The 24,656-nt window shown below is 46.8% G+C and overlaps 1 protein-coding gene and 1 long non-coding RNA gene across 2 annotated transcripts; both read left to right on the top strand.

Moving 5' to 3' along the window:
- Positions 1-3,203: 3,203 nt before the first annotated feature.
- Positions 3,204-7,546, top strand: LOC121836161. The gene is made up of 3 exons (XR_006077808.1): positions 3,204-3,290; positions 6,673-6,771; positions 7,476-7,546. It is a non-coding gene; the product is annotated as an uncharacterized LOC121836161 (long non-coding RNA).
- A 2,729-nt stretch (positions 7,547-10,275) lies between these two features.
- On the top strand, positions 10,276-11,355 carry LOC121835842. The gene has a single exon (XM_042290356.1). It carries the CDS (start codon positions 10,276-10,278, stop codon positions 11,353-11,355), a length of 1,080 nt encoding a protein of 359 aa, XP_042146290.1.
- Positions 11,356-24,656: the final 13,301 nt, after the last annotated feature.

Consider the following 24,656-nt stretch of genomic DNA (forward strand, 5'->3'; position numbering starts at 1 on the left):
CGAACTGTCGAAGCAACGGGTTCTTGCCATGCGAAGGGACAAGTTTGTTCCCAACAAGCACAGCGTTCTGTGTTCGGAGCATTTTTTTATTAGAGCCTACGACGACAAAGTGCGACTTACGAATAAGATGGGCATGGATGTCAAAACTGCTCGTCTGAAGCTCGACGCAGTTCCGAGCATCTTCCGACACAAGAGGCAGGCACGTCAGCGAGTCCGAGGAGCTTACGTGAAACGGGGACGAAACGAGGTAAGAATTGTCAGTTTATCGTTCTCCGAAAGCATGCATTTAGGTTCGTGGATTATTTTAAAAGGCCGGAGCGCGTAGCCTGCCAAAGAGCTTCGTTTGAGCTAGTGCCTGTGCCCCACGTAATAAAATGCTCGACCTCACCGATGTGACATTTGTAAACATCGAAATTACATGTGGAAAGAAGACTTGTAGGAAATCCAAGCCTTTTGGGCAAGCTTTGAATCCCCGAGTCAGCGAGTCGGAATTTTCAGGATTATAAACATTGGAGCTCCTCGTGGTGAAGCATTCATGCGAGATTTCCCCTTTATAAATGCGACAGCGTGCAAGTTACTTGGTACTACTGTAAACCCGTTTATTTTCGAGGCCCTGGTTTTTCGCGAATTGGTGAACGGGGTCATATTCGCGACCACTAAATTTCGCGAATTCTAAAGGCTGGAATTCGCCTCTACAGACAATAAAAAAATGCGCGCCCAATAAATTTCGCGAATTTTACAATTCGAGAAATTTTGCTAAAATTAGGAGCTCGCGAGCAGTAAGGGTTTTACGCTATACGCAATGGGAGTTTACTAGCGTGATAGCCAACGTCTGTTTATATTATTGTCACACCATTCGAATTGTCGTGATTCTCACGGTCAGGGGTTTGTCCAGAATCGTGAATCTGGAGGAAGGCTAAAACAATTTCTGGGAGGGCTTTGGGTGCCTGTATACCATAGTCTTGTGTATTTTGTGTTAAAAATTCTGGGCGGGGGGTATAAACTACTGTTTATGGTCTAAGAAACGAAATGTCAGTGTCGCAACATATGGTCCCATAGTCAAAAGCGTATATTCATCATTGGCCTACGGTTCTCCTCACGGTTGTCTAAGACGGTCGCAGGGCCAAAAGTATATATTATTCATTGGCCGACAGTTCTCATCTGTGTCTACAATGGAACACTTGTCATTTTTGCTTATCTGGACATACCCATACTAGACTTTATAATTTGATTCACATTAAAAATCCTACGCGAGAGCAGCAAATACAACACTAACAAATGCATGTAATGTAATTTGTCCAATTTCGAACTTTGTGGGGAAGTGGATTAACTGTATTAAATGGACTATAACACCCATTTCTATTCCCAGGTTGTCTATGAGCTCCTTTCTGCACCGTCAGCCGCCCCCAAACTCTTCAACTGCTGATGCAGACTTCACTCGTTCAGTGAATGAGACGCTGAACCGCATTGAGGCGGTGTGTAAAGAAGACGAAGAGCCTCAGTGCCAAGACCTGAGTGTTTCCCGTGCACATCAGCATGACGACGAACACCGCGGTCCACAAGTTGACACTTATGACAAGGGCATACAGGTGTCAGTGCGGCCCAAGATGACATCTCGGTCTACTTAAACTAAAGCTCCAGTCAAGTCCTTTGGTATGCCATTTTTGCTATGGTGATACTGTTCCTGCCTTGAGACAGACAAAATATTTTCTGTTAGCTCATTCAACCCTATACTCCATTTCACAAGCGTCTGCAGAAAAGACAATGGCATAGGTGCGCAAGCCTAGCTCGGTAATATGCTTTTGTTTGTACAACGACTTGTTTGTGAGAGGCACTTTCTAAAGTCACATGCTTGTGCCCATGCCTTTGTCTTCACTGCAGATATTTGTGAGATAGCGTATAGCCATGACACTGACTGAAAGCATGCAACTGCAATTCACCTTTGAAAAGGTGCATAACTGTAGAGTAAAGGTCATGCTCACTCCAGTGAGCTCTGCACGAGTAGGAAATGTGACTCCAATAACTCCAGTTGCCAACACATGAGATCAAGAAAGTGAAAAACGGCCGAACAATTATTTTAGTGCCTTAAAAATACCTCTCCCCTCTAACATTTTAGGGGTATTGCATAAGGAGTAGGCAGCAATCAAAACTATAATTGCCTAAAAAAAGCTCACAAAACAAACATCAAAAAGGCAAGGTAAGACCAATCCGATCAGTGATAGTGCATAAAAACAAAAATTCTTCGGAAAGTCTGAGAAGAGAAATACAGGCAAGCTGATCAGGAAACATTATAATTGAAATCCCGAGACTAAAATAAACGATGCACCACAATATTTTTTCTATTGCTTTGTAGGTTGCGATGTCTGTGAAATGACAGTCCATGCTTGGGTCATCATAATGCAACCAATATTGGTGCACATTGGACACGGCACGTCCGGCGAACGATAGGGAAGATTACACCAGAGGGTTTGAGAACAGTGTTTCTTCACCGCAACTAAAACCTAAGCGTCCCACACTTGCAATGTTATGTAAAAAGAATCACCACCTCAATTGGGACCGTGGAATCCCGGCTGCAACTAAAAAAATTGTTTTTCCGAATAGCATTTATTTTTAATTTGCAGGACACTAGCGGGTGCATGCATACTGAGAGATCTATTTGTTATTTGCTTCCCAATAGCAAATCGAGTATACTCTTTGGGGCAAGTTTAAGTACCTACGGTATTCCCAAAGAATAGCCTGTGCACCCCATTGTGGCTCGGGTTCACAACTGGTTGAGTGCGCAATTTTATACTTGGTTTCAGCTTGATTCCAGACGCAGCCGACACTACGAACTAAATAGACGAATTAAGCAGCATCAAGAGCAGAAGTCACTGAACCTTTTCTGTTTACGATAGGTTCATTGATGATAGAACACATACAGGAACAGTATGAGCACCACGATGGTGCAATTTTGACGCTGTCTGATATGTCATATTACCTTGTAGTGTCAGCTGCGTCCACGCCACAGAAAAACTGATCTATAACAATGAACCCCTGTGTGTGTGTAAGAGGTTCAAAATGTTAGATTTACTATATCTTCATAAAGGTTTTTATTCTTTTTCATAAGTGCAAGCCAGTCCACTGTGTGCTGATGCAAGCACAAAGACGGAGAGCAGCTTACGTGCTACTCATCCCTCAATCAATGATGATGACATGACAAGCGACGAAGACCCTGACGAAACAGGGGAGTCCAGTGGGGAGGGCTATGACTCCAGTGATGACTACGACCCTTTTGAGGGTTGTGAAGACAGGTATGAACCAAAGGCATCCAGTTCAAGCAAGGCGAAATCATTTCAGACATAAGCCTACAGTTTTGTGGAGAATGTTCTCAAGAGACCAGTCGGTATACATAATGCAAGACTGCTAGCACAAACAACTGATTGCCAGTACTTTCTGTTTATGATTTCCTGTACAGCTAAAAGGCTGTCATCAAAACTACTGCAGTTGTAAACGGCAACAATAATACCACTCCGCTGTTTTTCATTTATCTGCGCTGGCATATGGCTCTACCAAGGACTTGTGTGTTTGAAGATCTGGAATCACTTTTGGACGACATTCACTAGTGTCAGTGATCGAAAAGATCTACATGGAACTTATTTTTTGCTTATCTTATTATCAGGTTGCTCTTAGCTCGCTGGCGGGCCAAGTAGATTTTCTGGAATTGTTATGATCACAGCTGTTTTCGCCAGTGAAATGAGGGAATCCATGTAGTCAATTTCTATCTCTAGTCTAAAAGAAGTAAATGGCAACTGTGGCTCCACACGTTTTGTATAGCACTATGCACACGTAAGCTTACATTGATTAGAAACTAAGTTCGGCTATAACATACAGTGCTTATGCAAAATGCTTCTGCTAGGAGCCACACTGGCTCCACTGTCTCGTTGCACACTTTTAATAAAGCAGTTCATAAACAGACTTCATAAATAACTGGTGGAGGTTTCGCTCATAGTTATGCATTAATAGGTGACTTATATTTTCTGAAATGCCAAGGTTTGGCGTTTCTCTGGTCCGCCAGAGGAGCGCCAAAGTTGGTGCCATACTTCCGCCATAACTGCCAGAGAAACGCCTAATTTCGGTTTTTGGGACGTGCCAAAGTTTGGCTTTTCTCAGGTCCGCCAGAGGAGCGCCAAAGTTGGTGCCATACTTGAGCAATAACTGCAATAGTAAATCCTAATCTGGGAATTCGGGGCATATCAAGGTTTGGCGTTTCTCTGGTCCGCCAGAGGAGCGCCCAAGTTGGTGCCATACTTCAGCCATAACTGCCAGGGCAACGTCTAATTTCGGTATCTGGGACGTGCCAAAGTTTGGCTTTTCTCTGGTCCGCCAGAGGAGCGCCAAAGTTGGTGCCATACTTCAGCCATAACTGCCATAGTAAATCCTTATCTGGGAATTCGGGGCATGCCAAGGTTTGACGTTTCTCTGGTCCGCCAGAGGAGCGCCAAAGTTGGTGCCATACTTCAGCCATAACTGCCAGAGCAACGCCTAGTTTCGGTATTTGTGACGTGCCAAAGTTTGGCTTTTCTCTGGTCCTCCAGAAGAGCGCCAAAGTTGGTGCCATACTTTAGCCATAAGTGCCAGAGCAACGCCTAATTTGGGTATTTTAGACATGCCAAAGTTTGAATTTTCTATTGTCCGCCACAGGAGTGCCAAAGTAGTGCCATACTTGAGCCATAATTGCCGCAGTAAACCTTAATTTGGCGATTCGGGGCATGCCGAAGTGTGGATCTTCTCTGGCTATCCACTGAAGTGCCAAATAAGCGCCAAAAGTGGCAAAGAAAGCCAAGAGGCCTGCCCAAGTTTGGAATATCTCTGGTGTGTCACAGAAGTGCTCTTTCACGCGCCCCAAAAGAGAAATAAATTAAGTAAGCGTTGAAAACATGATGGTCAGGTGCCATCACCTCCGTTCCCAAGCAGCACGGCAATACTTTGCAGTATCGTGACAGTACCGGCCGAAACTTGATTCCAATATCACTCAAACGTCCAGTTTTGCACCACCGTTTGATATCCGGCAAGCATTGCTGTGCAGCCGTTTTGCCCCGGCCTAGCGTTCGCGCAATATTGTCCGAATACTCTACGATGTCTCTGCTCCGTATTGGCCGAACGTCGTGCAAGTATGTGTACGTTGCACATCATTTGTTGCATATCCAGTCACATATACGGACAAACAAAATTTTTTCGATCGCTCCCAGAAGTTTATTAAACCACTATCATTACACACAGTGTATTCTCGACATATTTACAAAGGTCACACTTCTCTGTAAAACGAAAAGCAAATTATAAAACAGAATTGACACTGTCCTCGCGCGAATCAAAACTCATCACACAAAAAGCGCGGAGATTGAGAGGAAAGCAGGTCTACTATCAGAAGCATGCTTGCAGTGTACTTACTAATAAAAGAGCGATACCATGTAGTCCTTGATAGATGCATACTCAAACTCACGCACCCCACAAACACACTCGAGAAAGAAAGTGGCGCACATTCAACTGACGTCTCGTCGTCGGCGAAGAGCAGTTTTTGTCGAAGCGTGTCCAACAAACACATCACAAAAATTCCACAAACTGCGGTGAAAAAAGGCCTGTTACCAAAAAATTGGCATGGACGTATTCCGGCCGTTTACGACGAAAAAACGCGACCGCGTCTGCAACGCACGAAAGCAACAAAACACTGAAGAGCGCATTTTAAAAACCGGACCTACGTGGCCCGCCTATTTGTATAACTAGGAAAACGGCGAAAACAACAGCCCCAGAGATCCCATCAGCGTGACAGAGAGAGTCACGTGACAAATTTTCGTCCAAACATTTTTGTCCTACGCGTCCTACATAGAGAGGTCACGCGTCTCGCTCCACCCTTTTGATTTGCGTCAAGCGGGTGTCGCTTTCGCTGACAGCCACACGAAGACAAAAAAGCAGGTGGGGAGGATTTGCAAAAGGCGAGGTCGAATGGGCATCAACAACGCAACTAAGCTTTCTCTGCATTTTCGACGCTTTAGAGTAAACAAAAAAAAAAAAAAAAACACGAAAACAACTTATAAAAAAACAAAAGACAAAAGCAAAAACTCTGCTGTTCAGCCAAAGCTACAGGGGAGAGAGTGTATCCCGACCTGTTAAACAGTAGGGAAATAAGGGACGGGGGAATCCCAGCCCTTCTCTGGAATGAAATGGAACGGAATGAAAGGAAAGACCGCTTCTGCGGGTGAACTTGTTGCCTTGCCTATTGGGGAGGAGATCGAAATATAGGGGGCGCTCGTGATCTTCGCCATCGACATCATCATCAAAATAAACATTGCGCTGTGGGGACAACAAGCCCGCCATCGCGTTGAGTGTTGTGTGTGTACTGCGTGATCGCCACGATTACTTCCCGCAATGGTCCGTTATTGTTCCGTGCCACAATGCACAACGTACGCTTTCGAACAAGGTGTCAGTTTTCACCATTATCCGCGCGACAAAAAGCTAAGGGCACGCTGGGTGTGGAAGTTAAAAATGGGGAAGAAGTTGACGGCCCATGTCATGGTGTGCAGTCGGCATTTCTCGGCCGATGCTTTTAAAGTGAAAAAAGCCGACGTAAAAGGTATGTGTTCGAAGACAAGGCTAGCAATGATTCCCGTTTTAAAATCGCTTTGCATTTTTCCATAGACAGGAAGAACAGGTATCTGAAGCCATCATCCGTTCCGTCGGAGAACCTTCCAAAAGGCTCACACGATCGTGTGGTGAAGACCCGGAAGCCGCCTAAAGGTACGCTGTTGTCAAATGAAGGGCACGATTATTACCGCAACGTGTGCTGTCGATATCTTCATATGCCAGTGGTCGTCCTTACATGTTCGTGATTATTGAAGCGTGACTAAGTGCGTCCTCAGTCGATATTTTGATCACAGTGCGCGGGGCCAGCCTCGTACGCCAGACGTAGCTTACGGCGGTCGTGTACGTCTAATGTCACATAAAATGATCGAGCCAATGATCGTAGTGTCTAGAGTACCGTCCGAGAGCGTCCAAGTGTCGTCCGACAGCCCTCTACCCACACGATCAAGTGCCGTCGGAAAGTCTTGTATAAATTGTGTTCTCAAAACGAGTTTTCCGAAGTGGGCGGTGGCGTAGTGGTAAGATGCCCGTCTCATAAATAAGCGGTCCCGGGTTCGATCCTCCATGGGGCCGTACTCTTTGCTTTTGTTTTTCCGAACATCTTATTTTGCCGACGTATTTGGCGATATTTGCTTTTATTTTTTTTACAATTAATGTTGGAAAAAACCGAATGTTGTCGCCGAAATTTCGCTGAACGAAATGGTATGGGACTCTGTGATGGGGCACTCTCTTCATACTTAGCAGATGATACTATATGTTTATGGTTGCTGTGATAACAAACTTATGCTTACTGTGCACGCCTAATGCTCTAGTCATTATGGGCAGTGGTCAAGAAAAGGCTAAGTGAGAATTTATTTCAGGTGACAGAGAGAACCCATCCCTCGATGAGTACAGCCCCAGCACTCTCAGCCAGGTTGACCATGAAAGCTGCAACGGTGCACGCCTGAGGGCCGAGCACGTCATTGTTCAAGGAGACTGTGAGTACGGTCGAGAGAAGTGTGCACATAAACAAACTAAACAACTTATTAAAAGCATATGTAGTTTCTTGTGACATAGCATGCCACATCAAAAATAGTTGTTTCCTCCTATTGCAGTGCTTAGTTGGTGCAACAGTAACAAATAAATAACCACTGGAATAACATTTTTGTTAAGAAAGCTTGTAAAATATTGTAATCGCTTACACAAGTGATTACAGTCATGGAGTACCAGTTTGTAAAGGTAACGGCAGGTAGCTCCACCGTATCATGATGTCGCAGAAATGCCTGGGCCTGCATCTGTTGAGGTCTAGCATCACGCAAGTCAATTTGAACAATGGCTAGGCTGCTTATAGAAAGGCGACACGATTTATTAAAATTCAAACGGGGCGTGGTAGAGGGTACAAAAAGGATAGGACATTTATTTTCCGCAGTTATGTGGATATTTAGCATTCCTCATTCTATGGAGTCACGTGTACCAGTGGCATCTAGCTAGTCATAGTACCAAGGAAATGCTGGTACTTCTGGCGATTATGTTTAACGTAATTGCTATCGTTTAGGTCAACAATATGGTGCAGTGGCACTTTACAATTGCAGAATCAATTTTAAACTGGTTTTGCAATTCAAATCAATCGTAGGATTGTTTTGTGGGCCATTTGCATTTCTCAGCACTTTTATTGCATTACATGGTAGGCTTGTTTGATTTAACCAGCACGTTATACACCAGTTCCACTTGGTTACACTCAGCGCATTCGATTAACAAGAGCAGCCTATCTTAAAACACGTTGAGGAAATACATTGACCTGCAATAAAATGCTTAGGTGGGTCAGTTGGTACATCATGGGAAATAAGCGCTAAAAGAACAGGGACAAAGAGTAGAATAACGACGACACAGGGCGCACTCTCAACTGAATTTATTAGGAAAAAACACAAACTTAAATACCAACGGGAGCACACCATCAGACACCACACGTCACGTTCGTCACCACCCAGACCATGTTTCTTCTGCACTGCTGGAGGCTGGTACACATAAACTGAACGAGCTCAGTGTTGCTTCAGTCTTGCTATTTGCAGAAAGTCAAGGCAATGCAGGACTGGTTCAGCCCTTTTTAATTTATTTCGGCGTTCCATCTTCAGCAAACGTTTTATTGCACTGGCCATTCAACAAAAATCTTTGACTGCAATGTAATTACAATGTGATCCTTAAACATTGTTGGAACAAAAGAACTAAAAACAAATATTGGATGACATGCATGTCGCAGCTCAGTTCGAGACCGTTCTGTGCGTTTTCTTATTTTTGTTCCTATGCGTTTCTACGGTGTTGAAGAGCTAGTCTTAGCCTTTTGTGTTATTTTATGTGAAGCTCGTTTAAACCGTATTCACTCATTCCAGTGAGTGAGCACTGTATATAAATCATTACTGCAACTGCTGTATGGAGTGTGTTCGAGATAATCCCTTCATTCATGTGGATAACCATTTGCACGCATACGAAACACATTCAACGTTTTGCTCATTTACTCGCAACACATTCAGGTGACCATGGTGTCTCCTCCTGTGGAGCTGACAGCGAGGCAACAGTGAGCTGTGGGGATGACAGCGAAGCAACTCTGACCTGTGAGGATGACAGCGAAGCAACACTGACCGGTGATGATCAGAATGAAGCGACAATGTCCAGTGAAGAGTGGAGCGAAGCAGCGGAGTCGTGCGAGGAGCTCAGCGACAGTGACTACGATGCAGAGTGTAGGTTTTGAATTTACACTGATATAATGTAGTTGTTCCATCCTTCAAGTTTATTTTGATATCTGACTGCCTTAAAACATATAACTTGTTTCATTTGTTTGTACTTAAAAGCAAGTTTAAGTTGAGCGATAACATTTGTCACATTGTGCCTTTTATGAAGTACACTCAAACAAAATTATTGTTCATGTCGGCAAAGCAAACTTTCTTTTACACTTGCCATTGTGCAAAATTCAGTCTAAAATTGTTAAAATAAATCGGGTTACGACAGTCATTTGATCTGGTTACGACAGACATTTGAAATTTGGGAACTTTTACTATCCGTGCCATTGATTCACTTTCGTATCTCCACACTACATATACTTTTACGACAAACTGCAATTTTGATAACTATCAAGGTCTCTTATAACTAGTTTAGACTGCACTTCTGTTCAAACTTCGGCTTTGATGCAAGAATGGGCGACATAGCTTGTCTTTCGTCAGTAAAGATTCGACTATGCGTTTGCCAGCAATTCCACTGGTAATCGAAATGCACCATTTTGAATCTCATTGCATCTCACAACAGTGTGTGATATTGAACCAAAGTGTCCCAAAACCAGTGACTAAGAGTTATGTCATACTTTTTGGCCACTTTCTGTTAGGCGAGGCTACCAAGCATAGGTTTGGCTACAACAAAACGGACACCTCGATTCTGTGCCAAGGGCCTCTATCAATATAATTTATTTATTTGAATACGCAGACATATTTTCTCGGCATTGCTTTTTTTTTTTTAGTTGAACCTGGCCTCTAACAACGAGTAAAATTTCCTAGCCCATCAAGCAAACCGAAATGCACTGCCGCACCCGCTGTTTCTCCGAGCACACCGGTGCTATGCGCTGAAGCTTGACCCAGGAACACTGTTGATAAATGTGCTCTCCGGCCATTCCATCCTATATCATCAGTTTTCAGTATGTTTTGTGATCAAATGTGTACTTTCAAAACCGTCACGAGTCGAGATGGCCAGTTTGTGGTTTCCATGCTAACGTCATATTTGCTCTCATTTTATTTAGGGACCGAGAAGTCGCTGCTTACCACAGGATCACCCTTCCAAGTAGATTCGTGCATTCAAGTGGACACCCTACTGAAGCAGAAGCAAGGGCCCCGAATTTCGTTGTCGATGGTAAAGTCCGACAAAGAGCTTGTTATTCTTTCTGGTGTTGGTTCACTACAGTTGATGAAAAACATTGTAACGGAATTCGATAATGTGAGAAAGCAGATGACTTTGAAGGCTCGTTTTCTGTGTTCGGGTGACCTTGTTTTGATGGTTATGGTGAAGCTCTACCACAACGTCTCTATTGGCTTCTTGGCTTTTTTGTTTGGTGTTCACAGAACAACTGCATCCGAAAACCTGAAAACGGCAATCTGTATCCTGAGTCACGTGCTTGGTGCTGCCGTCTTCATTCCATCCGACGAGTCAATCAAGGAAAACCTTACAGTGTATTTTAGAAAATTTCCTCACACTAAGATCATCCTTGACTGTACAGAGATAGCCATACAGAGGCCAGCTGACCTGACATCACGAATAATCACTTACAGCCACTACAAAAAGACATACACTGCAAAAGTGCTGATTGGGTGTGCCCCAAGTGGCATGATAACCTTTGTAAGCAACGCTTATGGAGGAAGAACTTCCGACTGCTTCATCACAAAGGAATCGAAAGTTCTCGAAAAGTGCTCCCCACTTGAGCAAGTCATGGTGGACAAAGGGTTCTTAATTGACAAGCTGTGCGATGATGCCAGAGTAGAACTCGTTCGACCACCTTTCCTGAGGAACAAACAACGAATGTCGCGCACAGATGCAGTGCTGAATCAAGACATAGCCCGCGCAAGGGTACACGTTGAACGTGCTATTCAACGCTTGAAAGTGTTCAGAATACTTCAGCAGCGCTTTCCAACGCACCTGATGCCCCTCTTTGACGATGTAATGAAATTGGTGGCAGGAATTGTGAACCTTTCGCCTCCAATTTTTGCCCATGACAAGTTTTTGTAATTTTACAAGAAATAAGGGGATGTAAACACTAAATAGCACCCTTGTTTGTCATAAAAAAATAAAGAGATAACACTAACCAAATCCGTAAATAAGGAAGCCCTTTCTTTCACAACCAACTCGGTTCCTTCGTCAGTGGTGGACTGCGGCTATGGCCGCCGAGGAGCATACTTTTTTTGTTTTCTTGAACCACCGTACCAGAAGAAAACAAAAATGCTGCTCCTCGACGACCACAACCGCAGTCTAACCCTGGCGAAGGAACCGAGTTTGTTCTGAAACTTAGGGTTTTCCTATTTACGGATTTGGTTAGTGTTATCGCTTTATTTATTGTAGCACCCCAATCAGAGACTTCTCTCAAAATGTTCACTTTTAATGTCATGCCATGGCTAGCTAATGAAAGAACATACTAAAAACTAAAAGTCCCATTGTTTCTCCTGTTGTCATGTACCTATTTGTTTTATTAAACTACCTGTTACACTTGCGAAAATGATTATGTGTGAGCTCTTCTTGCTTAATGCCTCAAAAGTGAACACAAAAACACGGCCCTTATCATACCACTCCTTTCAGAGCACGGAACAAGTACTCCAAGTAAATGAAGCGGACCGCCTCGACACATTCATCGAAATATTTTTGGCTCAACTTGATGTTTACCAGCTTCCAGACCGTATCCGACTCATAGACGAAGTAGTCACAGCTGTCGGTACCCGTGACTCCCATACCGATCTGTGTCTGGGTGTAATTGGATGATTTGGGGTCCTTTCCATTTTTAAGAAAAGAGTTGCTCAATAGATTTGGGCATTTCACCTCTAATAGATTTCTTCTGCCTGGGCAGCACTGGCATTTATACGTGACTATGCCGTCAGGGGAACATCCTAGGAAGGGCATCTCCTCCCATACCATGAAACCCATGTTGTCAATCATGGCGCAGTGACCATCCTTAGTTAGTACATTAAGGTACTTCAACTTGGCTTTTCCTTCGTTTTCCTGACCCCACTTCATGGAGGCGGATTGATAAGTGTTCAACCTGAGCACTAGATTGAGCAGACCGCCGACATTGTGTGGTCTAGGATGTATCGCCGGTTTTTTTACAGACGCCACCCATGTGCGGAATGAGTAGCAGATTGATGCCGTGGCCATGCCCTTACTGTACAGCATCCACTCGGGCTCTGCAGATTGTGCTTTTGTTCTGCGCTCAATTTCTGCAATGACGTCCTTGGTTAGTACACGCTTCAGCACTGTCAGGACGTTCTGGAGCTCTTCTTCTGGCATTCGCCGCAGTACTTCCAGCAGGTTAGGTGGACGAGATGCCACCACAGAAGAGCATGATGCTCCACTCGCCTGTCCTGAAATGCTGTATACACTTTTATTTGTGCCAAGCCATTTATTCAAGGACATTATCTAGGTCTTGGCAGATTCTTTTCAAGAATCTGGATGTCCTAGTTCTATCCGCCTTAATGGTTTCCAGGAATATGGGTAAAACATATCAGGAAGGTGCACTAAATGCATGACCCGATGCAAACCAACACATGTTGCGCTCACATTATGAGATGTCAACAGGCTTTACATCAGGTGTGTACCCAGGTTTAGTTTTATGTGGAAAAGCTCTGCAATGATGCAGCATCGTTTGGCACTGCACCATGGTTATGTCATGCCATTGCAAAATTCCCCGAGGTTGAAGGAATAAAGGTTGCCCTCAAGAATTCGACAAGTAAACCATATCTTACCTGCGTGTGGCCGTTTCCGCTCGTGGATTGCAATCGAGCACACATATGGGAGGTCTTTCTTCAGTCGCCCAAGAATATTAGGTTCCACAGGGGGCAGTGCAGGGCGTTGAAACTGAATTTATTTAAATTCAGATCTGCAGGTCACGACACTACAAGGGAAAAAGGTTGTTCACGTACACAAACTGCAAGAGGCTCTTATGTGCCACAACTATGCACCAACCACAAGACTTGAGGCAGTGATTAAAGTAACCGGAACCGACAACATTTTTGGAACAAAAGAGCGTAATGTATCCTTTTTGCAACTAGTCCATGGGACATTAAAAGTTGGTCACTATTTGCATTAAAATATTGACTAGTGATCTGTATTTGCCATTCAGCCCACATTATTTTACCGTGATATGAGAAGCCAAAATTCGACGTGCTCCTGGATGTTGACAAGTAAATTAATGCTGGATTGAGTCAGACACCGCAGCTTATGACAACGACCACTTAACACTTTCTCAACAAGTGGTCCTTGGATCAACAAAACTAGCGATTAAAATGCCACAGATGACATACTTGGAAACTGGGCTTTGCGCCGAGATGACAGAGGAAGATTGGTGAGTTTTTTTGTTCACAATGTCATGAGAGCTGGAACTTACCTTTGGACAGAAAGGAACCTTTTTCAGCGTCGTTGGGGCATACTTGACTTTCACAACCTCTTTGGCGTGCTGACCCCACGCCTGTGGTAAATCAGTACTTGAGAGCTGCGGTAGTTCACGCATCCGGTTTGCGTTAAGCAGCACAGCTACACAATGCTTGCACCGGCTTGAGTTCCTGGGAGCAACACCAAAGTAAACAGCCAATTGTTCAATCCCAGGTTTAAATTTCAGTAACAGGCACACCATATGACAACCCAAAAGCCACCCATTATCAATAAGACACCACTGAAATGTGGTGAACCTGAATTAGAGAGGACTCCCCCCCCCCCCCCCCCAAAGCAAACTGAAAACAAAAGAATTCTTCTAATCTAGTTTGAGCAAATAATCAGTAACAAATGACCACTTACCCTGCCACGCATGAACAGGAAATGCTTAGGATCTCTCCGTGATTAAGATCCAAATTCACGGTGTGTGGCTCGCCGTGGAGCGCTGACGATTGCAGCACGTAGCCTACGACGCGAAGGACACCCAAAGCTGGCACGGGCGCGACGCTGCATTCTGTTACGTGCTCGCAATTTAGAACATCTTCGTCTTCAATGAGACCCCTCTTACTGTCTCCCACATACTCCAGGATCGTTGCAAGGGAGATGGGTACTGAAAAGCAGTAAATAATGCATACCTTACTTCGAGCATCTAATAGGACGTCAAAACAACGGGGCTTGTACATAGTAGGTGCAACACTGCCAGCAATGGTTTCCTTCCTTTTCGCTGGGACGCTTTGCCCACATTTGATGCGATAGACCGTTCGTGTGTTTCGCAAGCACCAAGAGGCATGCTCCGAGTTTAGCTACTCTTCACTGGCGCTACACACTCCCCTTGTATGTAGGAGAGATCCGCGGTAAACAGTCCAAATAAAGTGACGACGGACAGGCGTGCGACCCGCCCCGCGCTGCGCGTGTACGTGCAAATCTACCAAGCTCTTTGGTGCTTCGGCAGTTCTGCAGAATGTCTTTTACATCATGCAATAAGTGCAAGCGAAGCCAAAGTTTGAAGCGCGAACACCTAGCGATTAACGACGCGCCCAGCGCACGGGCGGCCACGCCGGCAGTCGCAATCGAAGCTCCGGCGTTGCTCCGAGCGTTGCTCCGAGCTAGCCCCGCGGGCTCTTCTTTCAGCTACAACACACGCATTTATGATAAGACAGAGAATAATATGTACGTTCTAGTAAAAAGATACCGATGACATACCTTTCACGAGGCGAATATCGCCTTCGTCCATGGCTGTAATCCTTTGAAAATGGCTGAGGCGGGTTTTTGTTGTACCCATCGCTTCAGTTCCCCACTTGGCCGCTAACGGCGTGACGGTCGGCCTCCCTCCCTAATACTCCGTTTCACCTTCAGTCCGAGCGCAGTGGACGCCACGAGCCATCTCAGCCGATCCAGCGCCGGGAGAAAGTCGCGTGACCTGCCGGTGAGGCGGGGCGACACAGGGAGCTCAAGGTCGCATGACACTCCCTCAACGCCGCATTGGCTGGGATGGCTCCTAGCGTCCGCTGTGCTCGGACGGAAGGTGAAACGGAGTATAGTCTGTCAGCGTTCCGCTTCCATTGTGGGCCTCAGAAAGATAATCTCCTTACTTGAGAGCGAAATGGAAGGGGTGGCTTATGTTTTGCGGGCTTGTCGCCATCCGATACGCCTCAATTATTTCTCTCCCGACTCGCTCGAAGTGGCCTCCCATGGCTTTTGTGCCGGTGAAATTAGGAGCGCAGCCGGGACATTTCCTACAGTGAATGACGATCGGGTGCTGAGAAGCAGCCCTTTCGGCGTCCATTTGACGTTCTCGGAGTCGGTCGTTGAGGCATCGCCCCGTTTGCCCGATGTACCTGGCCCCTCAGAACAGGGGGATCGCGTACACTTCCTCCGCCTCTTCTCCTTCCCTCGAGAATTCACTTTTCCGTGCTCCCACGGAGCGGGCGGGCTTTGAGCTTGAAGCCGAAAATAAATATTGTTGAGGTTGAAAGACCGTCCCTTATGTGTCTCCACTTTCTAAATGTTTAAAAAGTACCAACACGCTAAAATAGTACAAGTTCCGGAATTTCATTTTAATTCCCCAAGTGTGATGCGGGAGCGGCGCCACGGAGCCCCGGTCGTTTCCGCTCTTTGTTATCGCTAGGATTTGACAGTGCTCAATCACAATACCAGACACGCGCAGAGCCACGCTCGCTTTTGCAATCTGCCACCTAATAATAATGTCTGTTGAGGAGACGTGCGCACATCAGTCTCGCGCAGCGCTAGCTCGATGGCAGCACTTTCCGTAAAGGCGCATTCTCACCGGGGATGTAAGCAGTCGCGCGGTGCGACTAAATCGCATCGCAAAAAAAAAAGTAATTATATGGTCACTCTGGCATGCGCGATGAGCGAGTCCAACGTCTTCGTTGGCAAGTCGCTTCTCAAGAACTCTCGCTCTGAATGCCGTTGATTGGCTCAGCCTCTCCGCGACTAGGTCGCATCGCAAAAAGTCGGGTCAGCAAAATAAGATAAAGTGGCCAGCCAAATAAAACTTGATTTATATTTAGTTAAGATAAAGACCACCCGCGTACATCAAATACCTCATCAGCCGAACTCCAATGCAGGATGCCTAGTTCTGGCACTTGTTTGGCAACTTTGGCCCGTAGCTGCCAGATGACAGCCGAACTATCGGGAAGCGAAGCCTAACTTTGGCACTTGTTTGGCGATTTTGGCCCTTAGCTGCCAGATGACGGCCGAACTATCAGGAAGCGAGGCCAGACTTTGGCACTTGTTTGGCGACTTTGGAGCGTAGCTGCCAGATGACAGCCGAACTATCGGGAGGCGAAGCCTAACTTTGGCACTTGTTTGTCAACTTTGGCCCGTAGCTGCCAGATGACAGCCGAACTATCGGGAAGCGAAGCCTAACTTTGGCACTTGTTTGGCAACTTTGGCCGTAGCTGCCAGATGACAGCCGAACTATCGGGAAGCGAAGCCTAACTTTGGCACTTGTTTGACGACTTTGGCCCGTAGCTGCCAGATGACAGCCGAACTATCGGGGAGCGAAGCCTAACTTTGGCACTTGTTTGGCGACTTTGGCCCGTAGCTGCCAGATGACAGCCGAACTATCGGGAAGCGAAGCCTAACTTTGGCACTTGTTTGGCGACTTTGGCCCGTAGCTGCCAGATGACAGCCGAACTATCGGGAAGCGTAGCCTAACTTTGGCACTTGTTTGGCGACTTTGGCCCGTAGCTGCCAGATGACAGCCGAACTATCGGGAAGCGAAGCCTAACTTTGGCACTTGTTTGGCGACTTTGGCCCGCAGCCGCCAGATGACAGCCGAACTATCGGGAAGCGAAGCCTAACTTTGGCACTTGTTTGGCGACTTTGGCCCGTAGCCGCCAGATGACAGCCGAACTATCGGGAAGCGAAGCCTAACTTTGGCACTTGTTTGGCGACTTTGGCCCGTAGCTGCCAGATGACAGCCGAACTATCGGGAAGCGAAGCCTAACTTTGGCACTTGTTTGGCGACTTTGGCCCGTAGCTGCCAGATGACAGCCGAACTATCGGGAAGCGAAGCCTAACTTTGGCACTTGTTTGGCGACTTTGGCCCGTAGCTGCCAGATGACAGCCGAACTATCGGGAAGCGAAGCCTAACTTTGGCACTTGTTTGGCGACTTTGGCCCGCAGCCGCCAGATGACAGCGGAACTATCGGCAAGCGAAGCCTAACTTTGGCACTTGTTTGGCGACTTTGGCCCGTAGCCGCCAGATGACAGCCGAACTATCGGGAAGCGAAGCCTAACTTTGGCACTTGTTTGGCGACTTTGGCCCGTAGCTGCCAGATGACAGCCGAACTATCGGGAAGCGAAGCCTAACTTTGGCACTTGTTTGGCGACTTTGGCCCGTAGCTGCCAGATGACAGCCGAACTATCGGGAAGCGAAGCCTAACTTTGGCACTTGTTTGGCGACTTTGGCCCGTAGCTGCCAGATGACAGCCGAACTATCGGGAAGCGAAGCCTAACTTTGGCACTTGTTTGGCGACTTTGGCCCGTAGCTGCCAGATGACAGCCGAACTATCGGGAAGCGAAGCCTAACTTTGGCACTTGTTTGGCGACTTTGGCCCGTAGCTGCCAGATGACAGCCGAACTATCGGGAAGCGAAGCCTAACTTTGGCACTTGTTTGGCGACTTTGGCCCGTAGCTGCCAGATGACAGCCGAACTATCGGGAAGCGAAGCCTAACTTTGGCACTTGTTTAGCGACTTTGGCCCGTAGCTGCCAGATGACAGCCGAACTATCGGGAAGCGAAGCCTAACTTTGGCACTTGTTTGGCGACTTTGGCCCGTAGCTGCCAGATGACAGCCGAACTATCGGGAAGCGAAGCCTAACTTTGGCACTTGTTTGGCGACTTTGGCCCGTAGCTGCCAGATGACAGCCGAACTATCGGGAAGCGAAGCCTAACTTTGGCACTTGTTTAGCGACTTTGGCCCGTAGCCGCCAGATGACAGCCGAACTATCGGGAAGCGAAGCCTAACTTTGGCACTTGTTTGGCGACTTTGGCCCGTAGCTGCCAGATGACAGCCGAACTATCGGGAAGCGAAGCCTAACTTTGGCACTTGTTTGGCGACTTTGGCCCGTACCTGCCAGATGACAGCCGAACTATCGGGAAGCGAAGCCTAACTTTGGCACTTGTTTGGCGACTTTGGCCCGTAGCTGCCAGATGACAGCCGAACTATCGGGAAGCGAAGCCTAACTTTGGCACTTGTTTGGCGGCTTTGGCCCGTAGCTGCCAGATGACAGCCGAACTATCGGGAAGCGAAGCCTAACTTTGGCACTTGTTTAGCGACTTTGGCCCGTAGCTGCCAGATGACAGCCGAACTATCGGGAAGCGAAGCGTAACTTTGGCACTTGTTTGGCGACTTTGGCCCGTAGCTGCCAGATGACAGCCGAACTATCGGGAAGCGAAGCCTAACTTTGGCACTTGTTTAGCGACTTTGGCCCGTAGCCGCCAGATGACAGCCGAACTATCGGGAAGCGAAGCCTAACTTTGGCACTTGTTTGGCGACTTTGGCCCGTAGCTGCCAGATGACAGCCGAACTATCGGGAAGCGAAGCCTAACTTTGGCACTTGTTTGGCGACTTTGGCACGTAGCTGCCAGATGACAGCCGAACTATCGGGAAGCGAAGACTAACTTTGGCACTTGTTTGGCGACTTTGGCCCGTAGCCGCCAGATGACAATCGAACTATCGGGAAGCGAAGCCTAACTTTGGCACTTGTTTGGCGACTTTGGCCCGTAGCTGCCAGATGACAGCCGAACTATCGGGAAGCGAAGCCTAACTTTGGCACTTGTTTGGCGACTTTGGCCCGTAGCTGCCAGATGACAGCCGAACTATCGGGAAGCGAAGCCTAACTTTGGCACTTGTTTGGCGACTTTGGCCCGTAGCTGCCAGATGACAGCCGAACTATCGGGAAGCGAAGCCTAACTTTGGCACTTGTTTGGCGACTTTGGCCCGTAGCTGCCAGATGACAGCCGAACTATCAGGAAGCGAAGCCTAACTTTGGCACTTGTTTGGCGACTTTGGCCCGTAGCTGCCAGATGACAGCCGAACTATCGGGAAGCGAAGCCTAACTTTGGCACTTGTTTGGCGACTTTGGCCCGTAGCTGCCAGATGACAGCCGAACTATCGGGAAGCGAAGCCTAACTTTGGCACTTGTTTAGCGACTTTGGCCCGTAGCTGCCAGATGACAGCCGAACTATCGGGAAGCGAAGCCTAACTTTGGCACTTGTTTGGCGGCTTTGGCCCGTAGCTGCCAGATGACAGCCGAACTATCGGGAAGCGAAGCCTAACTTTGGCACTTGTTTAGCGACTTTGGCCCGTAGCCGCCAGATGACAGCCGAACTATCGGGAAGCGAAGCCTAACTTTGGCACTTGTTTGGCGACTTTGGCCCGTAGCTGCCAGATGACAGCCGAACTATCGGGAAGCGAAGCCTAACTTTGGCACTTGTTTGGCGACTTTGGCCCGTAGCTGCCAGATGACAGCCGAACTATCAGGAAGCGAAGCCTAACTTTGGCACTTGTTTGGCGACTTTGGCCCGTAGCTGCCAGATGACAGCCGAACTATCGGGAAGCGAAGCCTAACTTTGGCACTTGTTTGGCGACTTTGGCCCGTAGCTGCCAGATGACAGCCGAACTATCGGGAAGCGAAGCCTAACTTTGGCACTTGTTTAGCGACTTTGGCCCGTAGCTGCCAGATGACAGCCGAACTATCGGGAAGCGAAGCCTAACTTTGGCGCTTGTTTGGCGACTTTGGCCCGTAGCTGCCAGATGACAGCCGAACTATCGGGAAGCGAAGCCTAACTTTGGCACTTGTTTAGCGACTTTGGCCCGTAGCAGCCAGATGACAGCCGAACTATCGGGAAGCGAAGCCTAACTTTGGCACTTGTTTGGCGACTTTGGCCCGTAGCTGCCAGATGACAGCCGAACTATCGGGAAGCGAAGCCTAACTTTGGCACTTGTTTGGCGACTTTGGCCCGTAGCTGCCAGATGACAGCCGAACTATCGGGAAGCGAAGCCTAACTTTGGCACTTGTTTGGCAACTTTGGCCCGTAGCTGCCAGATGACAGCCGAACTATAGGGAAGCGAAGCCTAACTTTGGCACTTGTTTGGCGACTTTGGCCCGTAGCAGCCAGATGACAGCCGAACTATCGGGAAGCGAAGCCTAACTTTGGCACTTGTTTGGCGACTTTGGCCCGTAGCTGCCAGATGACAGCCGAACTATCGGGAAGCGAAGCCTAACTTTGGCACTTGTTTGGCGACTTTGGCCCGTAGCTGCCAGATGACAGCCGAACTATCGGGAAGCGAAGCCTAACTTTGGCACTTGTTTGGCAACTTTGGCCCGTAGCTGCCAGATGACAGCCGAACTATAGGGAAGCGAAGCCTAACTTTGGCACTTGTTTGGCGACTTTGGCCCGTAGCCGCCAGATGCAGCCGAACTATCGGGAAGCGAAGCCTAACTTTGGCACTTGTTTGGCGACTTGGGCCCGAAGATGCCAGATGACAGCCGAACTACAATTTAGTATGCTTAACTCTGGCACATCTGTGGCGATTTTTGCCCGAAGGTGCCAGATGACAGCCGAACTATGAAAAAGTGAAGCCTAACTTTGGCATTAGTTTGGCGATTTTGGCCCGAAAATGCCAAATATCTAGCAAACTACTGGGCAGTAAGCCTAAATCTGGTATTTGTTAGGCGATTTAGGCCCGCAGATGCCAGATGACAGCCGAACTACCAGGCAGTGAAGCCTAAGTTTGGCATTTGTTTGGCGAATTAGGGCCAAAATACCCAGACTGTTGCCAAGGGAGGTGAGGTTTGGCTCTACTTTGGCTTCTTCGGGCTTTTCAATGCCCTAAACTCCCAGACAAAAGCCAAGTTTTGGCCCAGAACTCGGTGCTACCTGGGCAGTTTCAGTTTCAAATAATGTTTTCACACCTCACTGGTTTTCACAAAATCAGGTTGATAGATGAATGCCTTTTCTTGGATCATCTTATACAATGCCGCATCCACCTCGAATATAAAAGTCTGCGTCCCGCTGAAACGATCCAGAAAGACGGACCTGACGGTGAGCCGCTCCTGGGTAATCTCCATGCTGTTCTGCTCTTTCAACTTTAGAAAGGCTGTCTCACGGGTGACCGAAGGGTCAACCCCTGTGACGCGAAAATGCGGCCTGAAGCGTACCGAGAACTTCGGCGTCAGGATATCTCTGACCGCTTCGTCACTCTCAATGGCCGACTGCAGTCTATCAGGGCCCTCCCTGTTGGATGCCTGGACACTGACACCATCCGAGGCTATGTTCCTGACCGACACATTTTGAAAGTTTAACGAAACCGGATTAAAAACCGCGTGGTCAGAGCTGCCCGGGTGTTCACATCCGGCTTGCCAGAAACCAGAAGTGTGTCCCTGTGATCCTGAACCGGTTCCGGAATCACACGCGTTTCAGCCGCTCCTACAGGGGGGGAAGGGGGGCACGCTAGTGCCAGCGAGAGCGCCCGCGGCGGCCAGCACCGAGGCGCATGTGGCCGGCACCTTCGGCCCTTCTCGCTCCTGCAGCTGATCCACCTTTCCCTGGAGGTGGGCCACCTCCATGGAAACAAGGGTCAACGCGTCTCCAATTTCATTTACATTTTTGTTTAGTTCCGTCCACGTTTCGTGTGACAAGCTTTTGGCGTGTCGCTTCATTAATGTGACGATGGAATGTTTCATCGCAGCTTAATGTCTCAGCGCGGACGCCACGACCGGGTTTAAACCCGGTCCGGCGTCCAACAACGAAGGCAAGGCCTCCGACTCGTTCAGGGATTCGCGCACTGCTGAGGCTGATGCGGCTTCTATTATTTCAAAATATTAAATTTGTCTCTTATTCTAAAAAGCAATGCTTACCCCAATAAAAAAAAAAAAAAAAAAAAAAAAACTACGAAAATTTGTTTAACTGGTTAATTTGATACTTGACTGTTCTCTGTGTACACTACGCTTCGGTTCCTCAAGAAGGGAAAGACGAAGTGCACTGTTTCGATGGAAATTCTTCAATCTAAATTAATTTTATATTTTCAAATATTGATCACGATGGTATAAGCTAAGAATAATTTTGTTTCGTTGTTATTTACCTCAGTTTAATGTTTTATAACCTATTTTTTACGTCAATGAGGTGAAGAACATTCGGTATATCCGCGTCTATGCCAGCAATCGAAAATGCAAAATTATAAAATTATGCCTATAACCCTGCATATCCGCAGATTATCCGCGGATATCCGCAGATATCCGCAGTAAACGGGCGGATACGGATAAAAATTAGACATATTTTGGCGGATTGCGGATCGGATGCGGATTTCAAGGGCTGCGGATGCGGATATCCGCAGATCCGGATTTAAATTTTTGCCCGGTGGCATTCAGTTCGACTGACGTATCCTCTACAGATCGTTTCGTCGACATGCGACGTTTGATCAAAAGGCTCCCCGTGTTTGTTTTATCGAAAGGTTTCTCGTGTTCGTTTTATCGAAAAACCTGAGACCCGGCTATTTTCGTAACAAACTTTTTGCGTCTAGGCTGGATTACAGGGGGAGGGGGGTACGGTTTGGTTAAGCTCGCCTTAGTGAATTGCGCGCTCGCTTTTAGCGGCTTAGTGAAGAGATACGTTTTTGACAAAACGTTGCAGGGGCATGTCCCCACAAAACGTACAGTTTGACGAACTCTGTGTCCATGAAATATATGTTCATGAAACGCTGTCCACAAAACGTATAGGGATGCTAAGAAAGATCACATTCTGACTGAAGATCGCTTCAGTTTGTGCGTTTCCTCTCGTCAAAACTCCCATCTATAGAAACAGTAAATATTTCCCTGGGTATCAATCGTTCCGAGAAAGCTAGTACATTGGGCTAGTACATTGGCAGGGAAAGAGCGGAATCTTTCTCCAGGCAAAGAAAACCTCAAATGTGCAAGTCACAAGAAAGTAAAAGAAACGTCCCCTTTCCCCCGCGAAGAGTGGTGTAATCATGATTAAAAAAAAAGAAAAGAAGTGCCTCGGCAGGCAGCGCGACCCTGTCACGCCACGGTTTGTAAAGTTTCAGAATCAACAGCGCACTCACATAGGCAGCCCGTAAACGGCCTCTGCGTTTCTTTTTTGTATGCTTAGAGACCTAGACAAAAAGTCTGGTAGTTCATATTCGTCCAACTACGACGCCAGGGCGTCGTAGCCGGATGATTCTGAACCTTTCTTACTTTTTAATTGTTTGATGGAACTAAAATGTCATAATTTAGTATGCCCTTTTTTAACTTTTATGTTTCAAAAGTACACGTCTACATAAAATAAATGTTACGAAGCAAAAGAAAAAAAAAATCTATATACGCATATACAGGATGTTTTTTTTTTAAGCTTAAGAGATTTGTTTTAAAAAAGCCGTAAAAGTTACACTTATGCCGCTTGTGGAGGTGAGTTAGACGGCCAGGGGGACATATTATAGGGGGCTAATCGTAACGATCAGTCGAATAATTAATTAAAATTTGTTAATTAACTTTTTAATTAATGAAAATAGACATATGGTTCCAATTAGAAACTTGCTCAGCGTCATCGAAAACCACAAAATCAGTAATTTTCAGAAAGACTTTGAGCGCGTGAGAAGCGTAGTAGTGCACTAAAGTTACCACTCGTGGAGCAGGTACAAGCCACGTGCAAGCCACGTATACGTGGCTTGCACATGACGTCATTTCCGATGCCCTCCAGAGAAAAGGGGAAAAAGGAGCTCCCCTTTTATTATGATCCTCCTTTGTGCCTCCCGGATATGCACAGACGTCGCTATTCTCCTCCCAGAAGATTATAAAAGATTAACCTGTCACTCAAAATTCTTACAAAAGCGGCTTCTCTCTCCTCCTTTTACTTGGTGTTCAAATGTGTGCGATATGACGTCAGTGAAAGGAGCATATATTTTTTGCAATTTTTTGGGTAGAGTGGGGGTCGCGGACTCCTAGGAGGATCTCATAACTGAGATCATTTTTCCTTCAACGCGCAGTGTCTAGAAAAGGCTGATCGCTTTTAATATAAATACGATGAAACTGATAATGATAAAATGGCATCCCCTTTGAATGGTGACCCGACGATTTCTTTGTACAAAAATACGCAAACAGCTGAAAAAGTGCTATTTTTTTATTTTCTTAAATTCATGCTTGGAGTTACGATATACAAATATGCCTGGATTGTGAGTCGGATGCAATTCCACATTTTGTGGATGCGGTTCGGATACGGATACAAAGTATGTAGATGCGGATCGGATACGGATACAATAATGTAAAAAAGTTTGCGGATGCGGTTCGGGTGTGGATACAAAGTCTGCGGATGCGGATCGGATGCGAATAATCAAACTGTTATCCGCGCAGGGCTCCATATGCCCT

This window comes from Ixodes scapularis, unplaced genomic scaffold (genome assembly GCF_016920785.2).
Source record: "Ixodes scapularis isolate PalLabHiFi unplaced genomic scaffold, ASM1692078v2 PGA_scaffold1__304_contigs__length_218370807, whole genome shotgun sequence".
NCBI classification, from domain to species: domain Eukaryota; kingdom Metazoa; phylum Arthropoda; class Arachnida; order Ixodida; family Ixodidae; genus Ixodes; species Ixodes scapularis.